This window comes from Dermacentor albipictus, chromosome 4, assembly GCF_038994185.2.
Source record: "Dermacentor albipictus isolate Rhodes 1998 colony chromosome 4, USDA_Dalb.pri_finalv2, whole genome shotgun sequence".
Taxonomy (NCBI): domain Eukaryota; kingdom Metazoa; phylum Arthropoda; class Arachnida; order Ixodida; family Ixodidae; genus Dermacentor; species Dermacentor albipictus.
This window is the reverse complement of record NC_091824.1, coordinates 94,425,746-94,445,333: the sequence shown is the minus strand read 5'-3', so window position 1 is coordinate 94,445,333 and position 19,588 is coordinate 94,425,746. Positions and strand designations below refer to the sequence as shown.

General features: G+C 48.2%; 1 protein-coding gene across 1 annotated transcript in view; it reads left to right on the top strand.

Moving 5' to 3' along the window:
• The window catches only part of LOC135919980 (phospholipid-transporting ATPase ABCA3-like), a 48,164-nt gene extending 37,492 nt beyond the window's left edge, over positions 1-10,672 (top strand). Inside the window, exons 22-26 of the mRNA XM_065454009.1 lie at positions 881-1,075; positions 4,369-4,490; positions 6,988-7,161; positions 8,362-8,584; positions 9,775-10,672. Coding sequence (XP_065310081.1) covers positions 881-1,075; positions 4,369-4,490; positions 6,988-7,161; positions 8,362-8,584; positions 9,775-9,963 — 903 coding nt within the window. The 3' untranslated portion in view covers positions 9,964-10,672. The remainder of the gene's footprint in view (positions 1-880; positions 1,076-4,368; positions 4,491-6,987; positions 7,162-8,361; positions 8,585-9,774) is intronic.
• Positions 10,673-19,588: the final 8,916 nt, after the last annotated feature.

Genomic DNA, 19,588 nt, shown 5'->3' with positions numbered 1-19,588 from the left:
CTTTCGCGCAGACTCCCCGATGTTGCCGCTAGATGGCACAGTGTGTCCATGGGGAACAGGCTACCTGAATGCTCATCTGCTCGAAAAAGCCTGCAGGCACTCTAATAAGGAAGCGCGAGAGAGGACTCCCGTTTGGGAGTATATCCATCACACAGGGCGCGTTTCGGCGGTGGCAATGCGTTGTGGCGGGACATTGCTGCGGTGTTAATCGCATTACCGCCGTCAGTCCTCGCGAGATATGTTCTGAGGAAATATTTTCCTTTTCGATCTTTCTTTTCTCGTTTAGTTTATATTTTCAGCTCTTAATAAATATATAATATTTGGGGTTTTACGTGCCAAAACCACTCTCTGATTATGAGGCACGCCGTAGTGGAGGACTCCGGAAATTTTGACCACCTGGGGTTCTTTAACGTGCAGCTAAATCTAAGCACACGGGTGTTTTCGCATTTCGCCCCCATCGAAATGCGGCCGCCGTGGCCGGCATACGATCCCGCGACCTCGTGCTCAGCAGCCCAACACCATAACCACTGAGCAACCACGGCGGGTATTTTCAGCTCTTAACGCTACTCGTAAGTATGTGAGGTGTGGAAGATCACAAAGACTAAATCGTAGGCCTTGAATATAGTATCGAGCTCATTTTTAAAGCCTTTCAGGTACCCCTGAAGAAGATAACAGCGAGCCACTAGCAAACGAAAACACAAAAAAATGCGCTCCAACAAGCCAAAAGAAACCTACGTACCAACAAGTAAAAAGAAAGTTAACCATTAAGTTACATTCGTCCTAAATTCTATCGATGACAATACTCCATAGTGCACAGAAAAAGCACCCATGGATAGACTGAAAGCCAACAGATGAGCTAGCCAACGCCTCGCCATCGCAGTGCCTTGGCATCATCGGCGTTACCGGAGCGGGGAAGACGGAGCTGATGCAGCTGCTGACCGGCCTCTCCGAGAGCTCGTCGGGCGATGTCTACCTGGGGTCGTTGTCGCTGTCACGCACACCAAGGGTGTACGCCTCCAAGATCGGCTACTGCCCTGACACGCTTGGCCTGCCCGACCACCTCACCGGCCGAGAGGTGCGATAGGGCGTAACCCAGTCTGCAAAATGTGCTGATGTTCGTGATTATTGGGCAGTCGTGTCGCAAGGGTCGGTTCAGGCCAAAGAGCGCCAAATATACGGTAAAATTAGTTGACAATGCTACACGAAGTCAGGGATATAATATGGCTGTAACGGGTAATGCGTTGAACGACACTGAAGAAAAGCAGCGCAAAGAAATGCAGCACGTGGGAAAGTTGCGCGGATATGCACTCCGATGGCGTGAATGATGAAGGTTGGCATTAGCCAACCTTCATCATTCACGCCAACGTGAATTCGTGGTTGCTTATTTAACACCCAAACCCACACACGGTCTACTGAGTTGCTCCAAGCCATTGTGTCACAGAGATGGCGGTATACCGATATGCCTTCAGCGAACCTGCAGGTTCTGGCAGGAGCGCGTGATTCAATTGGTCTCGCGTTTTTATTGTCGCATAGGAAAACCACCAAAGCCTCCGATTTTTACGTGCCACGAACTTGTAATCGGAATTGGTTGGGCGAGAAACAGCAAAACGTGTGTGTCTCTTATTCTGCCCAAGCGCCTGCGCTCTAGCGACGTCATAAGTTTTAGAGCGCAGCTCTTTGGCGTCCGTTCCTGGGTTTCGCGTCGTCGTCGGCGTTGTCGTCGGCGTTGTCGGCGTTGTCGTCGGCCTCGTAACCAGCTCGCCGACGAATCTGCTGCTCCGCCGCCGCGCACGCGCGCTGTCGGCTCTCCGGGCGAGGGAGGATGATGGAAGGGAGGAGGAGAGACTGTGGAGGAGGGCTGGCTACACAAATGGCTCTTTGGCGTCCGTTCCTGGGTTTCGCGTCGTCGTCGGCGTTGTCGTCGGCCTCGTAACCAGCTCGCCGACGAATCTGCTCCGCCGCCGCGCATGCGCGCTGTCGGCTCTCCGGGCGAGGGAGGATGATGGAAGGGAGGAGAAGAGACTGTGGAGGAGGGCTGGCTACACAAATGGCTCTTTGGCGTCCGTTCCTGGGTTTCGCGTCGGCGTTGTCGTCGGCCTCGTAACCAGCTCCGCCCCCCTTTCATCCCCCCAGCGCTAGCAGCGACCGACTGATACCGCTTTCGTGAGTCCGCTACCGCACTCACGAAAGACGTCGTGCACTTCCTGCAACTCGCATTAACCGTCCATCGATCCACACCGATGTTAGTAGTGGGGGACTTTAATGTTGACATAAAGGCAAACAGCAATTTCCTAACACTTATGCGGGAGAACATCCCGTTCCTCTCGCTCGTAACGCGTCCCACGGCTGTGACAACCTCGCGAGGCACTTGTACAGATCTCGTCTTTGAGAATCAAGCATTGGTGTACCAAGTCGAACATATATCAGTCTATTTCTCCGACCACAAAGCTTCCTTCATGACTGTCAAGAACTGCTAGTGGAGTCTTTGTTAAAGGAATACGTGTGAAAAATAATAAAAAAAATTCTGTGATAGCGCATACATGTGTTGCTCGATTTCTTTGCCTCAATCTATCGAAAAGGTGAAACAGCTTATTTGCTGCGCTCAAATTTCGCATTAGGAAGTAACGTAATCGTCGGTAATTTTTTCGTTTACCAACATGAAGCTCCTCTTAAGAGAGCATAGGCGATGGAAGGCGGAATAACCCAAAACGGAATAATGTCAACCACTTCGGCGCGTAAATTTCGAGTTCTTGCATTCCAGCCCCGCCCGATTGCGGCTGACCGAGAGTGGAACTAGCAATCTCGGGCTCGGTAGCAGGACGCCATGTATAGCCACAGTCACCTTGATGGGTCGGAGTGATCGGCTGCTCACAGATCTCTTGGCGACTTGTCCCGGCTTCGATGAGAAGGGGCTAATTTTTTTTAGATTAAGTTTTGTTGTACGCTTTTCGCTCAGTGTTCTCTAATTGTCCTGATTTTTTTTATTACAGCAGTGAGCTTTTTACTTTCAAAGATAACTTGTGTTGACCCACAGTTTGCAGTGAACACATCAATCGCAACACTCTGACGAAGTACGCGTGTCGCTAAATACAAAACTTTGAACGGGACAAAAACCGCAGCTAGAGAAATATTCGCTACTCTAAAGGGACTTCTTCCACGTTGTGCTCGGAGAGCGGTCCAGTAGTAGCAATAAGATGGTACATGTTGCTGGTAATTGCAGTATAAGGCTTATGATATTATAAGTTGCTTTTCACCGGGCAGTATACATTTTACATAACGTAGAGGCGCGAGGTGTGCATGATCATGACCATGTGTTAAATTCGACACCACGTTTGCAAATTTGATTTGCCTCTTTCGTTCACAATGAAGCTGAAGTGCGCGTCAGCTGAACTGCTGCTGAACTGCGGAGCTTAACCGCGCCGCTATAGCTGAATTACGCTGCCAAAGAAAGTCAATTCGGTTTGAAACGAAATGGTGGCGCCATCTGGCGCTGCTGGGGTGAACGGCGCGCTCCACAACAGACAGATGGCGCCACCGATCCGTTACAGAATCTTTTTTTTTTCTTTCTGTGGCGTTGCACAACAGCACGCACAATTTGTCGCTATTGTGAACGGTACAGAACGTTTGTTTGTGTAAGTGGATGCATTACTCATTGTTCTGGCGTTGACTGCACGACCATGCTGGACACGTGTTCCTCAAGTATTCTGCCTGTGGAACTGTGATTGCTTAATATTGGCGAAAGTGGCTGTTAGAATCACTCGAAAGTGCGTGTTACAGAACATATCTGCTGGCAAGATGATCTACGCTTAGTCTTCTAGTAATACGTGGTTACCAGCAGGAATATTCGCAATATTTCTTGTGATAAAATACGCTTCAGCTATCGAGAAAATGACGGATAGCGTGTGTGAGATTTATTCTTTTCTTGCAGTGAGTTACTTGGAGACATCGTTCTGGCTCATAGCAAACATGTTGAGGCTCTTTTACTAACGCAGTCATGTGAGACTTCTCGTAGGTTCTCTTAATAGATTATTTAGAAAGCTAGTACACTTTACTCCTGGTGAGCGTAAATTTCAATAAATGCGTTGACAAGCCCGTGACACAACAAACGTTTCGCTCCCGCGACAAAAATGTCATGATGGAAACGGATAGCAGAAACGAAACGCAAATAATAGACGCATTACCAGGAGGGCAGTAAATTAAATCCAAAGGTGTATGATAACGGACAGTTGGCCAAATGTGCTACGGCACTGTCATCTTTCTATGCTGGTACGAAACTTATGTGTCTTGCTTTTCTTCGCGTCCCCGCTTCTTCTGCCTATGTTTCTTTGCAATGACGGTGACCAATCGTCATCGAATGTGCGGGTGCAGATAATCGAGCTCTTCTGCGTGCTTCGGGGCTTCCGGCTAAACGACACGGCGGAGATAGTGATGAACCTGCTGCGCATCATGGAGCTGACCTCCGTGGCCAACGACATCACCAGCAGCTACACGTGCGTGCTTTCTCGCGACTTAACTGAGCTCTGTGGGCCGAGCGCACAGCACGTAACAAAGTACAGGGCTCGGCGAATGGCACGATACATTATAAAAAAATATATAATAAAAGAAGGAACAGTGAGAGACAGGAAAGTAATGAATCAACCTGTATCAATCAATATAAAGCTAATGCTCTAGCGAGCCGTAAGATAGAGAAATTTCAGATAGAACAAGAACTTGTTCGTCAACGCATTTTCTCAGCAAGAGGTAAATATGACTGTAGAGATACCAGAATTTCGTCGATGCTTGCATTTACAACTGCATGCGTAACTGACGCGGGCACACATATTTTCTCGTATTGCGGTTGTAAAAAATAGTCCAGTGCCATACTGTGAACATTCTGGCCCTTGCTTCAGGAATTTCTTTATTTTTTGGTTCGTTTATCCACTCAAGCATGTATCATATTTAGAACATGATTAGGTATGGCGCTGACACGTCCATTTAGCACATAGCGTTGTCCGCATCGACTTCAGGCTTGAAGCTACCCGCCGTGACGGCGTAGTGTTCTGTATCGCATTCTGCTGCCGAGCACGCTGGCGCGGGTTCGAATCCCGACCGCAGAGGCTGCATTGCGATGGGCGCGAAATGCAATGAGGTTCGTGTACTTAGATTTCAAGCGCACATCAAAACAAGCTCGGGTGATCGAAATTAATCCCGCGCCTTCCGCCACGGCTCCTCTTGCAGCCCATTTGTTGTGCTTGGGCGTTAAACCAACTAGGGGTATTGGTTAAACCCCACGAATCAATCAAGAATGAGGCTGCTAATGTGTCAGGAAATTCACGAAAGCCTCAGGAAATTCCTTTCTTGGCGGGGAACACAAAGTGGGTACCTTGAGTAAAGCGATAAACAGGATGACGCCACGTCGACGTTACGCCTGACGTGAATTTGCCAGTGGTTGTTATTTAAGCATTGAGTGCTGGGAAGAAACAAGTGGTATGTAGGTGGCCTTCTAAGGTGGTAGGCTCAATTACTTTGCTAGGGAAGCCTACGGCGTCGAATGCTTTGTACCCCATCAGTTATTGACCAGTTGCCTTCACCCGAAAAAGATCACGCTCTCGTGACGCCTGGGGCAAAAAAGACGTTCCACGTCCGCCGCCAAGGTCTGTGAGTGGGGGCGCTGGCTAACACTCCCAGGGTTCTACTAGTACACATAAATACCCAAGAAAGTGGATGGGGAAACGCCGCCGCGGTAGCTCAATTGGTAGAGCATCGCACGCGACATGCGAAGGTTGTGGGTTCGGTTCCCACCTGCGGCAAGTTGTTTTTTCATCCACTTTACTTTCCATTAATTTATCATTACTTCATTTCATATATTAAGCACATGCAATTTCCCCTATGTTGTCCTTGGTGTCATGTGTTTGTTGGCTTTTCATTATATGACTATATATATATATATATATATATATATATATATATTTATATATATAATTTCGTTATTATTTACGGAGACCCCCATTAAACGGCGGGCCTCATAACGAGATCGTGATTTTGGCCCGTAAACCCCCGCCTTAATTTTTTTTTTTTGCCGCTCGTTTCTGCGAGTATTCCATATCTCAGCGGAACCAATGACCTCTCGACACTATACATGAGGCTGCGTGTCCATCTCTGCTCTGGGTTAAATTTTACACTGGTATATCTGTCCGGGCATGGAGCCACTGCTGTTGGAACATTCGTCTCTGCCACGAATTAATCCTAATTCATAAAGATATATGCATGCTACAGCAGCTCGTAGAGACAGACGCGGCCATTCGTGATAGCTAGCGTACTATCATCAAGGGCAGCCGGCCAAAGACGTATGCCCTTAGCACACCTGTTCGACTTACCAGAATCATGGATCAAAGACTTGCGGACCGTACACACTTTTCCGCCCTGGATGGCTCATGCACGCCACCGTGACGTATACCACTCTCTCTGTACGCTATTTCTTTCCCGCTACAAGCGCAGTTCATGAGATGACGTGTCCGCCAACGAGTGGACACCGCACTGATTACCGCATCTGAATAAATATTTTTTTATTTTAAAAAAATTGTGGAGGTTTACGTGCCAGAACCACTTTCTGATTATGAGGCACGCCGTAGTGCAGGACTCCGGAAATTTCGACCACCTGGGGTTCTTTAACGTGCACCTAAATCTAACTACACGCGTGTTTTCGCATTTCGCCCCCATCTAAATGCGGCCGCCGCGGCCGGGATTCGATCCCACGACCTCCGTGCTGAGCAGCCCAACACCATAACCTAGCCACTGAGCAACCACGGCGGGTTATTTTCTATTTCGTTAAACGAATTCTCAGTCCCCACATCGGCTCGTAGAGGCCGTATACTTTTGTGTTTCGAGCTCGAAATCTTAATTCTGCTTATAGCCACATTGTTCTTCGTGAGTTTTTATTGCATCCGGGCAGGCATTGAGTTACACAAATGGTGTATGCGAATTGCGTACTAACTTTGTATTATGCAGACCCGGTGACAAGCGTAAGCTCTGCATAGCGCTGGCGATCGCGGGCCTGCCCAGCGTCGTTCTGTTGGACGAGCCGAGCACTGGTGTGGATGTCGCTGCGAAGGCGCAGATACGGCGTAGTCTCAGCATCGTCCGCCAGATGACAGACTGCGCCATACTGCTCACCTCGAACAGGTTGGTTCAGTGTTACTGTGGCACCCAGTTCACGAGCAATGGTGACTTAGCTGGCCAACTCAACTAAAGTGAGAGTGAACTGTACTGCCTGTGTATATTTTCATTGGTGTTCTCTTTTCTAACGCATAACTACATATTTCGCCATTTCGGAATTAACAAAGTCGATCACCCCTTGCTCCGCGATTTGAAGCCAATGTTAAAACCAATTAGGTCCTTTAGTCCACCTGTTCCACCAAGTGATAGAAATACCTTGCAGTCGATAGTCTTAGAACGTTTTCGAAATTTATCGTGAATAGCGTAGGTAAAGCGCAACAATTTTTGGGCCAGGAAAAAGAGAGACAGGAAGGAACGCTGCAACAATTTTTGGGTGAGGAAAAACAGAGACGGGAAAAAACACATTGTGGTACAAGCTTTATAGTACAAATTTATAGTGCAAGCCTATTTGCAGTCCAGCCTATAAGGTAAAGTGTGGACTAGCTAGCATTTGTATGTGTCGCAAGATTTTTGCTATATACTGACTGTTGCATAAATAGAACGACCAAGTATAGATAAACCAGTGGCGCCTTCCCGCTAAAATTTTAGATAAGAGGCAGTAACGATTTCCAGTGAGTTTATTTCATTACCACGTTTCGTGGCATTGCTTAAACACCCCTCCCCCCTATCCCCGGCCAGTTTTGTCCACAATAATTCCGAACTAGCAACTCAATATTTCGATTCTAAAGCTGCTGTTAATGATGGTAATGATGATTATGACTTAATCGCATGTCCTTCGAAATGGGGGGGGGGGGGTGACATATAGTAATGTATTTATCGGTCTAGCGCGTTGCCTATCTCTCCTTAATATTTCCTGTCTTCCTTAAATCTTCTACATCTACCTTGCCTGTTACCAATATGCCTGTATTCCTAAGAGCATCTCCTAATCTATTTCCTGGCGGTCCTTAGTAAAATGAAGCCGTCTAAATATGAGCGCTTCAAGTATGTATCGTTAAGTTTCATAAGCGCGGACAGGCCATAACGGCAAGGAATGCCCCCTGAATTGGCACTTAAAAGATACGGAAGCCGTTGCCTCCAAATGCACTCCGCTAACAATTCGCTTCTCTGCGTGTCCTACGTCGATCGTATGCATAATTTAATATTCTTTTCTTTAATAACGCCAGAAAGTACGTGCAATGAAAGGTGTTTCCCCGTTACTCCCCCCAGCATGCAGCAGTGCGAGGTACTGTGTGACCGCATCGCCATCATGCTTTCGGGCCAGCTGGAGTGCATCGGCACTGTGGACGAGCTGAAGAGCAAGTTCGGCCGTGGCTACACAATCACCATCAAACTGCGCCAGGACACCTTCGAGGACTCCTCGTACCGAGAAGACCTGACGCAGGACATGAAGGCCGACTTCCACAGCTGCCAGCTCGACCACTCCTTCCAGGCAAGCTTTCTTCACTGTCCACTCAAAAAAGGACAGCTGCAACGAAACTTCACTTTAATTTTTTTTAACTCTCGCGCCCGCGTTAACAGCAAGCGCACCCTATCTAGAGGCCAGTCATCATCTGTTAGCGCGACTCGAGCAAGGACTGTGAGTTTGATGACGTGACAGCTGGTGACGAGCAAACAATGGCGGCAAGTACGTGATAAAAACAAACTGAAGGCTATTGAGACTGTTCGTTCCGCCTAATCATGCAATCCCAGGGAAAATATGGCTGCCACCTACAGACGCTTACACTTCTCAACAAACCTTGGCAAAGCTGCATGGCTGGTAAATGTCCTATTTTTTTATTTGCAGCCCTAAAATAGAGCACCTAAGTACTATAAGTGGTAATGGCGGCGGGGTTTTTTTTCTTTTTTGTTTCTAATTCTGGTATCGGAAACCTTTGCATTAAGGAGGTTTTCGTGATACACCCACACGAATTTCCAAGGTAAGTATTGCGCGGAAGCTGTTGTATGCCTACATCGTACAAAACTAGGCTTCTTACGCCACCCGAAATTTTGTTGCAATTGCTCTTTAAAGAACTTAAGCTAGTGTTGCGGTGGTATAGAGAACTCCTAATTGTTTTCCGCATGCTTCCACAGAAAAAAAAAATTCTGTGCAGCTTTTATTGGCTTGAGGCAGGCTTGATATGCGATCTCCCCCTCCTCCCACTTACTTTTTTTGGCACTTGTGAACACTGCCTATATATGCAGCTTCGAAACGAATAGAACCAGTAGATAGTCAGCGCGCTTTCCGTATGCTTCGTTTTTTCCCGTGTTCGTCCTTTTTAACGTGCAACTCTTCCTAACACAACCGTAAGGTATATTAGCTGTGCGACTGCAAGAACCACAAAAGAAGCTACGCCATGCCAGCACGAGTACTCCAAATTTAGTGTTCGCATTAATTTACGTACAGGAGCAAGAGTGGGCCTCACCGTGTGTAGGTATAACGCTGCGCATACGCAACACCATCGCTCGCTCTTTCTGAATCACTCGCTCACTCACTCTATCACCAACCCACTCATTCATATTCGCTGCCAAAGTTAGACCATTCTCACAAACTCACTGGGTCGACTTCACCGACTCGATAATTCAATTGCTGACATTCGTTCAGGGATACGGGGATAACACCGCCTTGTCACTGGCCCACAGGGCGTGCTGGAATACCGGATCGCCACAACGTACACCACCTGGAGCGAGATGTTTTCCAAGATGGCGGTCATACAGAAGAAATACCGCTTCAAGGAGTTCTACGTGTGCGACACCACCTTGGAGCAGATCTTCGTCAGCTACGCCCGCAAGCAGATCAATTTTACCAAGGCCCTCGCCTCGACCTCCTGATTGTCGGGCGAGCTTGACGGCACTAGTTAACCTCCTTGGCCAGTGGCGTATTGTGCTGCGCTCTGTGTTGCATTTGGTTGCCAATTCGACCAGCATATGGACCACTGTACGTTGCTGTACATACGCTGTACATATGCTGTGTATAATATGTAACGTCGTATTTGTTGTACATAGAATTGTATATACTGCGTGTATTGTTATAACGACGCTCATAGCGGTTCGATGTTGTATTCCTTCTTTTTCATGTTTGTATTCGTTTTCATCGTTCTGTTCACTTCTTCGATCCCTCATCAAGAGTGCCTCAGTGCTAAAAGCGTTTTATTCGGAAGTTTAATGTGAAGGACGTTGCACCAGCCATATGGACACGACTATTTCGCACGGTTGTCGTTGGCGCTGAAGCCTCCCGCAGTAACTTATTGCTGCCTGAGCACTCTAATTGCGTCATGGAGTGCTGCTGTAGATTTTTTGAACTCGGACTCCAACCGCGCCGTGTTTGACTTGTAGACGCGCTCGGACAATCGACGTTTCGTAGAAACTTTCTGGGCACGCCCGTACGCGCGTCAGTCGTAGCACGAATGTTTCTTCATTGTTCGCGGGCTCTTTTCATAAGGCACAATGAAAGTACGGTGGCAAAATGCTGTCAATTGTGAATGATAGCGGTCATAACACTTAGCGTTTTGCTCATGTTCAATAAAAGTTAATCGCACGATTAACATTGGAGTATTTGCCATGTTGGAACTACGAACCTTCTAGTGGCATTTATGTAATTACACCCCAAAAGTTGACGATCAATTCGGCATACGCTAAAGAGCATAAAGGCGAAAGGCTGCGCACTCACGAGACATTCATTAAATTACTTGATATTCTCATTCGAATGCGTTGTTACTTCTTATTACTTGTTTTCTCCCACCACAGGTCGTGGGTTCGAGTGCCTTGATTAAATATATCTTTACTGTGCCTTCATTAACTGGCCTTAATTAACACCAAAGGTCATGTGTTCGACTCCCACGAGTGGTCGGGCGTGGTACCATCAATTTCGCTGCCATTGAATTTTGGTGCGATAACGCCGGACAACGGATTTTCGGCTCATAAGGCACTAAAGGCTTTCGCTTTAATAATGACACCGAAATGAACGCATAATAGCGCGTCAAGAAAGGCAATGTTTATGAAGAGAGTAGCAGAAAGGAACAGAGTTGGAGCTCAACCTGCAACGTATTCGGATGCTTTGAAAAATATTGGCTAACAAGTTGTTGCCAAGATACTCTTTCATTTATGACGACGCGGGACGGGATTCCTTCCTTGCGAAACTTCGCTGTTAAAGCATACTCTTAGTGATCCACATGTGCATTTGTTTGTTGGGTCTTCCTAATTATGATAGTTTAGGATACTTGAACAGCGGTAAAGCTTCTCTTGACTTTTTGATGTTTTTTCCTTCAACTGGACAAAGTTATTTGTAACAGCTCGACGCACCTTTTCGCTGAACATGCCACCATAATGATGATGATGATGCGGTTTATTGGAATCCCGTTTGAAATGGGGAGGGGACAAATAGTCCCCTAGCCCGTCCCCTAGCCCGTCCCCTAGCGATTAGGTATGGGCTGGCCTCTGTCATACCAAGCAGGCATGGGCCATTGAGTATGTACCCGAACTACCAGAAAAGCACAAAGCGTCCTTGCTTGTCAGACTGAAGAAGATGAAGGTTGTTTTCGTTGAAAAGGGACACCACCGACCTTGTAGAGACTTGGAACATCGCAGACCCAACCTTTATTACCGTCCTACCGAAAGCATCAACTCATAAAAAGCGCGTTTCATGGTTTTCACTTGTAGCTTTCCTTAGCTATGCGTCTACTTCAAGCCAAGAGTTCATTCGGGCTCTGTATATCGGACGCCGATAATGCTGTCCGGGATAACAATACCTTCTTCAAGCACCAACACACCAGCCTTGCATATGGCGCTCGCCTCCCTGAAGACGCGGATAATTTTTTTACACCGAAGCTGTACATACCCAACCTCCGGTGGTGGTCGATGTCCGTCCGTCTACGCGTCGCGTCGAAAGGAAAAACATTTCGTCTCCAATTTCTCATCAGAAGAGGAGGACCCTTTAAGCAGGCCATAAATCTACCCAATCACACCAGCACGGAACTTCTACTACAATTAGGTATCCACAATACGCTAGACAGGTTAATCGAAGCCCAACGTTGATCTCAACTAGGCGGCTTACCCTCACGGAAACGGGCCGCAGCATTCTAACCAAGCTTGATATCTCCTACCGCCGTCAACATGGAGACAAACACCCAATACCACGCGACATCCAGTGATGGATACACGCCGACCCTATTCCGAAAAAACATGCGCCCAGACCACAACAAAGAACGCAGGAAGGCACAAGCTATCTCCGTCATCAAAGCTTATGCCAATACCGCGGGCGTCACCTTCGTCGACGCAGCTGAGTACCAAGATGGACGGCGCTTTGCGGCGGTTACCACAGCAGGCGGCTTGCTCCGACATGCTGCCAGCATCGTTACCCAAAATGCCGAGATGGCTGAGGAAGTGGCCATCGCCTTGGCCACTCTTGACCCAGCCTGTCACACCATACTGAGCGATTCTCGCGCAGCAATCAACAAATACGTCAAAGGTCGTATTCCTCAGCAATCACTCCGTATCTTGCAACAAGCCCCGCATTCCTCTAAAAATCAAATCACCCTCGTCTGGATCCCAGCACATGCCGGCGTTGTCCACCCGCACCTCACCAACCTCAACGAGGTTACACACTCCGTAGCACGAGGACTAGTCAACCGTGCCGGAGACGGTGCAGGTGCACCCGCAGGACGCGACCGCCTTACAAGGTACAACGACCTTGTGAAGTAATTTTACCTCGCAAGAAGAACCTTCCCCACCCCTCAGCGCAAGTTAAACAGAGCGCAGGCAACCACCCTTCGCCTGTTACAGACGAATACATACCCCTCCCTCACACGCTATCACACCACATACCCCGACATCTACCCGAGACAGACGTGCAAGATCTGTAAAACTGAATCGGCAACACTCCCCCACATGCTATGGGAGTGCAAACACCAATACCAAGAGCTTAAGCCCGTGACCCTCTCGTCGAGATGGCACGCCGCCCTGCGCAGCTCCCATCTCGACGACCAACTCTGGGCGAGCCAGCAGGCCTACGAATCGGCGAAGAGGCAAGACCGCGACGTCCCATCGTGGGAGGCCTAGGCCCAGCTGACTGAACTGCTAGTGCTCATTAAAGTTCTCTCTCTCTCTCTCTCTCTCTCTCTAATTTCTCCCGAATGCTCTATAGCTCTCAATCTAATGTAGATACATTGGCAAAAAAATTTGGTGATATTGGCAGCTAAGACGACTCTGTCATTACGCCAAGTTTCACTTACTTGTCATAATTAGTTAGTTCACAGTGAAGTTATAAACGTTATAGAATTCCCGTCTGCTGTCGACACATGGCCGGCTACGGAGGGAGTACGGTTGCAGGAAACAGTTGTAACTCTTGTTTTATCAAAACTGCCCCGAAACAAATTAAACGAAAATTAGCCCCTAAGAGGACTCCAACATTACGCCGAGTTTCATCTTCTTTCCTTAATTGTGTAACTCTCAGTGAAGTTGTAAATATTGTGGAATTCCCGTCTGCCATGCGGCGGTACTTGTACACGTCACTACTTCATAAAAGAATAACTCATTCCGCAGTCAAAAGATGTTATTATTGTCTGCGTCCAATAATAATAATAATAATAATAATAATAATAATAATAATAATAATAATAATAATAATAATATAGTTGTTGTTGTTGTTGTTGTCGTCGTCATTGTTGTTGTTGTTGTTGTAAACACAGCCCGTCACAGGGTGGAAGGGCTTATGATTTTCTTTTCAGTCTGCAGGACCACACGAACTCCTTTCCTTATTGTTCAACCGAATCGCACAGAAACAAATTTTAGTGAATCACATCATTCTATACCACCAAAGCAGGAACTATAAAAGCTCAGTAAGGGGCTCTGGATTACTGTGTCGCTCCTGAAGTTCGATAACTTGCACCACTGTGGCACTGCTAGACCTGCAACTTCCCTTCCTATTCACGTACATTAAAGACCTGGCTTCGCTAGCAGTGAGCCCGCTTGCGACACCGCAGAGTCTGAACGACGTATGTTAACACGCAGAACTTGAGTAGCCGTTGAGCCGCGCAAATGCGCATGCGCACACTACCAGTGTGACGGGCCCGGACGCCACTGGCGCGAACGCTCGTGGAACAACTGAAACTGAGAGACATCCGCTATTTCGCCACATTTCATTGTCGGTTATCCGGGCCTGTGTATCAAACTCTACACATGAAACTTATGATTTTCGCAGTACACATTACCAGAAGAAACGAAATATTGGGGAGGGGTTAACGAGAGTAGCGTCCCATCGGTTACCCTACGCTAGCGCATGTGAACGTGAAATTGTACAGATGTGAGAAAGATAAGCCAGGGTAGAAAGAGCAACCGCATTTCGAACGCAGCCAATCATGTACACGTAGGGCGGACCTCCGAATAACCCGAATCTACATAGTGGACTACGTTTGATGGCATAGTGGATGGCTACAGCTACTACAGCTAAGAATTGAACCCGCAACCTCGTACTTAGCAGCATAACGCCATAACTCCTAAGCCGCCACGGCGGGAAGTGAATCGCAGAAACGTAGCGGTACCTTAAGCGTGTTCATGTTAGAAATTTCGATACGGCTCGGAATGCGATACCATGTCCGGAGTGTTGTGCGGACTACAAGGCTGGAAGACACAAGGACAAAAGGGAACTTTGTTCCTACTTGTGTTTCCCCGTCACCGCCAAAGTGTGCTTTGCAGCCTCCGGGCGAACCCTAAGAGCATGGGCGCCACCTTTGCTGCCAAGATGCCATCGTATAGGTTCTCGTTTTTCTTTCTTCGCCTAGAGCAAGGAATTTCCCTGGAGGTTTTGCCGGGAGCTTAAGACGCTGTAGCATCAAAGAGTGAGGAGCACGAAGAAAGCAGAGATGGCAAATCCACACGCGTGTTTCGGGTTCCTCGCTCTGACAGACGACGCAAACACTCGCCTGCTCTTCAATGGTCTTCCACAAGCAAAAAAAAAAAAAAAGAATGCTCACGAATAAAAGAGGCACTTTCAATCTTCTTCTTCGATGTCATTCCTTTTTCCGAAGGGTGAATTTGTTACGTTTATCAATTTGTAGCTTGTTTTAGAAGGTGTGTGTGTTTATTCTAGGTGGTACTTTCTTTTTTCTTTCCATTGGGCTTCTTTCAGCTGTCTCAGTTTTCCAGCGCACTCGGTTAAAGGCTTTCGCTGCAGGGCACACATGAGTCGCAGGTTCTAAAAATTTCAGTGCGGTGTTCTTATTTTTATTTTTGTACTTAGACGTATTAATATTACGTGAACCATTAAGGATGGTATTTGCTTCGTCTGGAGTTCGGAGAGCTGCACACCTTCAGCAAATAAGTGTTCATGATGTCGATGCAGGAAAATGTATACACACTATAGCTTCTCTATGACAAGATGGCCCGATATCAACATATCTTGTTCCATCAGCAATCTATCATTTACGCAGCGTGTACATAATAATTTTGAGTGATACTGTGCCGCTATGTAAATCGCCATTTAATAAAAAAAATCTTCTAAAGAAGAAGAGTTGCGGAGAAAAAGACAGCCTTTTCTCAAAAGGACGAACTCTAGCCAATCTTGAATCAACGCCGAAATGGCTGCAGACAAACGTTTTAGTGTTTAGCATTCCGAAATAATCGTGGCTTCTAATAATTTTTGATAGTGAGTGCGTTAGTGAAACAACTTTATTTGGTCCATAATAGACGCGATCAAACTCAACCTCACCTGGCTAGGCCCACTCGGAGACCATCAAGTGAAACCTACCGGCCCTCTCGCGAGCCCTCTGGACTGCCAGGATTTGAGAGGTCTGGTCCTGGGCCCTAATGAAACTCATCATTTCCTCTTGGGTGAAAAAGAGACCAGCAGAGGCGCAGCCCCACAGCACATGCTAGCATTTTTATAGGAATGATTATTTGACTCGTATTCGGCACTTTGATGTAGTTAGTTAAGCTCCTGTCTGCCGTCGTTCGCGGCCTCTCCCGAAAAAAACGTTTGGTGGTGAGATTCGAACCAAAGGACCACCGCGCAGTGGCCAGATGCTCTACCTAATAATTGAGGGACGCTTTTTAAAGCTATAGCTTTCTCCAGCTCTGATACACCGACTAGGACTTGGTGAGAAACTTTCCGATGCTATTTCGGACCTTACATCATCCGGCGCACTCGGATATGAGGTCGTGCCCGACGGCATTTCGCAACTGTACCGGCACCGCGCACGCCTGAGGTCATCCACGTGGTGCGTCCTAAAGGGACTCACAACCGATATTTAAAGACATACTTTTTTTTTGTGACGCAACGCAAAGCTCACCCTCGGTAGTGTTTACACCTGCGGCGGTTCCTTCCAAAAGCACGTGGATATTTCGAAAGCTGAATTTTCCGATGCGAGGAGTCTCTAAAAAAAGAAAGAGTATCGCCCTTCCTCGTGGCAACTCCTCAAACATCTGCTTGATAATACCACCACCCGCACCACCCAACAGGATCGGCTGCAGAAGCTCCTTTATACGGAGACCCTTAAGCAAGGTCCACAACAGGTGCTTGACTACCTCTGCACCAGATATATCTCCAGGGGACAAGTCAGTCCACACAGCAATTACATCGGTAGACCCAACCCAACACTAGACGCCGATTTCAGCGTATCTGAAATACACGCCGCTCTACGCAAGCTTAACGGTCGTTCTGCTCCAGGGCCAGACGGGGTCACTAACAAAAGCCTTCGCAATCTCGATGACGAGTCCGTGTCCCATCTGACTGACTACATCAACGATTGCTGGCGCAGTGGTGCCCTTCCAGCCGCCTGGAAGACTGCCAACGTTATCTTAATCCCAAAGCCTGGCAAACCATCTAGCCTCAATAACTTAAGGCCCATCTCCCTCACTTCATGCGTAGGCAAGGTGATGGAACACGCCTTCTTAGCACGCATCAACAGTCACCTCGAGGACAACTCTCTCTATCCCGACACCATCATTGGATTTCGCCCTCACCTTTCTACTCAAGACGCTATGTTGCAGCTCAAACATCAAGTGCTCAACGATCGTTCTCGTAACATGAAAGCCATTCTCGGACTCGACCTCACTCAAGCCTTTGATAACATTTCCCATGCAGCTATCCTTGATCAGGTCTCCAAGCTCCAGCTGGGAGAGCGAGCCTACAATTACATCCGTGACTTTCTCTCCAATCGCACGGCTACCCTCTCGGCCGGGGATTTACGATCAGACCAGCTTCCCCTTGGCAGCAAAGGCACCCCGCAGGGTTCCGTTATCTCTCCCATGCTCTTTAACTTAGTCATGATTGGCCTTGCCAAGCAGCTACAGCAAGTCGACAATATCAACCATACCATCTACGCCGACGACATCACCATCTGGTCGTACCGAGGCAGTGATGGTCAAGTGGAATCGGCCCTCCAAACGGCGATTGACACGGTTGAAGCCTATCTCCAAGGGACTGGACTGCGCTGTTCGCCGGCTAAATCGGAGCTTCTGCTATACAAGCCCATTCAGCGGGGTCGCCCTCCCAAACACCAATCTGATCACCGACCCTGTGACGCCATCACCCTACGCCTTCAAGATGGCAGTCCTATCCCAAACGTCCCTAGTATCCGGGTTCTTGGTCTCACCATCTCTACCAACGGTTCCAACGCCTTGGCTCTCAACAAGATCTGTGCCCAATCTCAAAACACCCTACGACTTCTTAAACGTATATCTAACCGTCGAGGAGGACTCAAAGAAGAAAGCCTTCTCCGACTCGTCCAATCCTTTGTCATATGCCACATCACCTACGTTGCTGCGTACCTCAACTGGTACCGGGCTGAGCAGAACAAGCTCGACACCCTCATACGAGGGGTCTACAAGCAAGCACTTGGTCTCCCACATTGCACCAGCACTGAACTCTTCAACCAACTGGGAGTTCACAACAACCTTTCCGAACTCATTGAAGCCCAACAACGCTCTCAGCTTGAACGGCTCACCCATACTGAAACGGGGCGCTTTATTCTGTCCACGCTTGGCTTCACCTACCATCAGCAACAGGGCCCCAAACAACCGATCCCGACCGACATCCGTAGCTGGATCTACATAGACCCTATCCCTAGGAATATGCACCCTGAATATAACAGGGCCCGGCGCCAAGCTCGGGCCGGAGCTATCATAAAAGCCCTTGCCAACGTACCTGGCGTCACATTTGTTGATGCAGCCCGATACTCCCATGGCACACGATTTGTGGCCGTTGCCACACGTGATGGAGCCCTACACCATGCCTGCAGCGTCACTACCCCCACTGCAGAGACGGCTGAAGAAGTGGCCATCGCCCTGGCCACTTTAGATCCCACCTGTCACACCATAGTGTGTGACTCTCGCTCAGCCGTTATTAACTTCAGCAAAGGGCGTATTTGTCCCCAAGCTCTTCGCATCCTCTGCCAGGCACCACATTCTAAAGACAGCATCATCTCCCTAACATGGATCCCGGCCCATGCGGGCCCTGTCCACCCACACCTCCCCAATCTCAACGAGGTCACCCACTCCATTGCGCGAGGCCTAGTCAACCGCGCCGGAGTCACTGGAGATGAGTTGGACACCAGGGACAGTCTGACAACTTATAACGATCTTGTTAAGGCCTTTTACCTGAGTCGCCGAATCTTCCCCCCGCCTCACCCAAAGTTCAGCCGGGCGCAGGCTACCACCCTGCGTCTACTACAAACAAACACGTACCCTTCACCCGCCCGCCTCCACCTTATATTTCCGGACGTCTACACTACCCCCAACTGCCGGTGCTGTGGAATTCACCCGGCTACGCTTTCGCATATGCTATGGGAGTGCCCAGCACAGTACGCACAGACTAACACCACGACTCTCTCGTCGAGGTTGCATGGGGCTCTGCGGAGCTCCACCCTCGACGACCAAACCTGGGCGACCCAGCACGCCCGCGAGGCGGCGGCGAGGCAAGCCCTCGACGTCCCTTCGTGGGAGGCGTAGGCCCGGCCATCATAAAGTGCTGGTTCTGCAATAAAAGTTTATTCCTCCTCCTCCTCCTCTCCTCCAGCAACGCTCTACGTACAGTGCTACGTGCAGTAGCAGAAAATCCAAGCATGAAATCAGTGAGAATAAAGCTTGGCATAGGACAAGGCAAGATGTATGCACTAAAAATAATAAGAGTAATGTCATCAGCAATTTTTATGATGTAGTAAAAGCAACAAAAGAATTCTATACTGACATGTAGAGTACCCAGAGCAATCACGCTACCTTCATTCGAAGCAGTGATGAACAGGATACAGTAGCTACTTCTATTACTAGCATTAAAGTTTGAAGGGTTTTTCAAGGCATGTCCTGGCGAAAAGGGGCAGGAGTAGATGTAATAACAGTCGATTTAATCAAGGATGGAGGATGTATTATGCTTGAAAAAGCCTTCGGCGTTTTATACGCAATGCCTCACGACTTCGAGTGTACCAGAGAGCTGGACGAATGCCAGCATTATACTAATCAGTAAGAA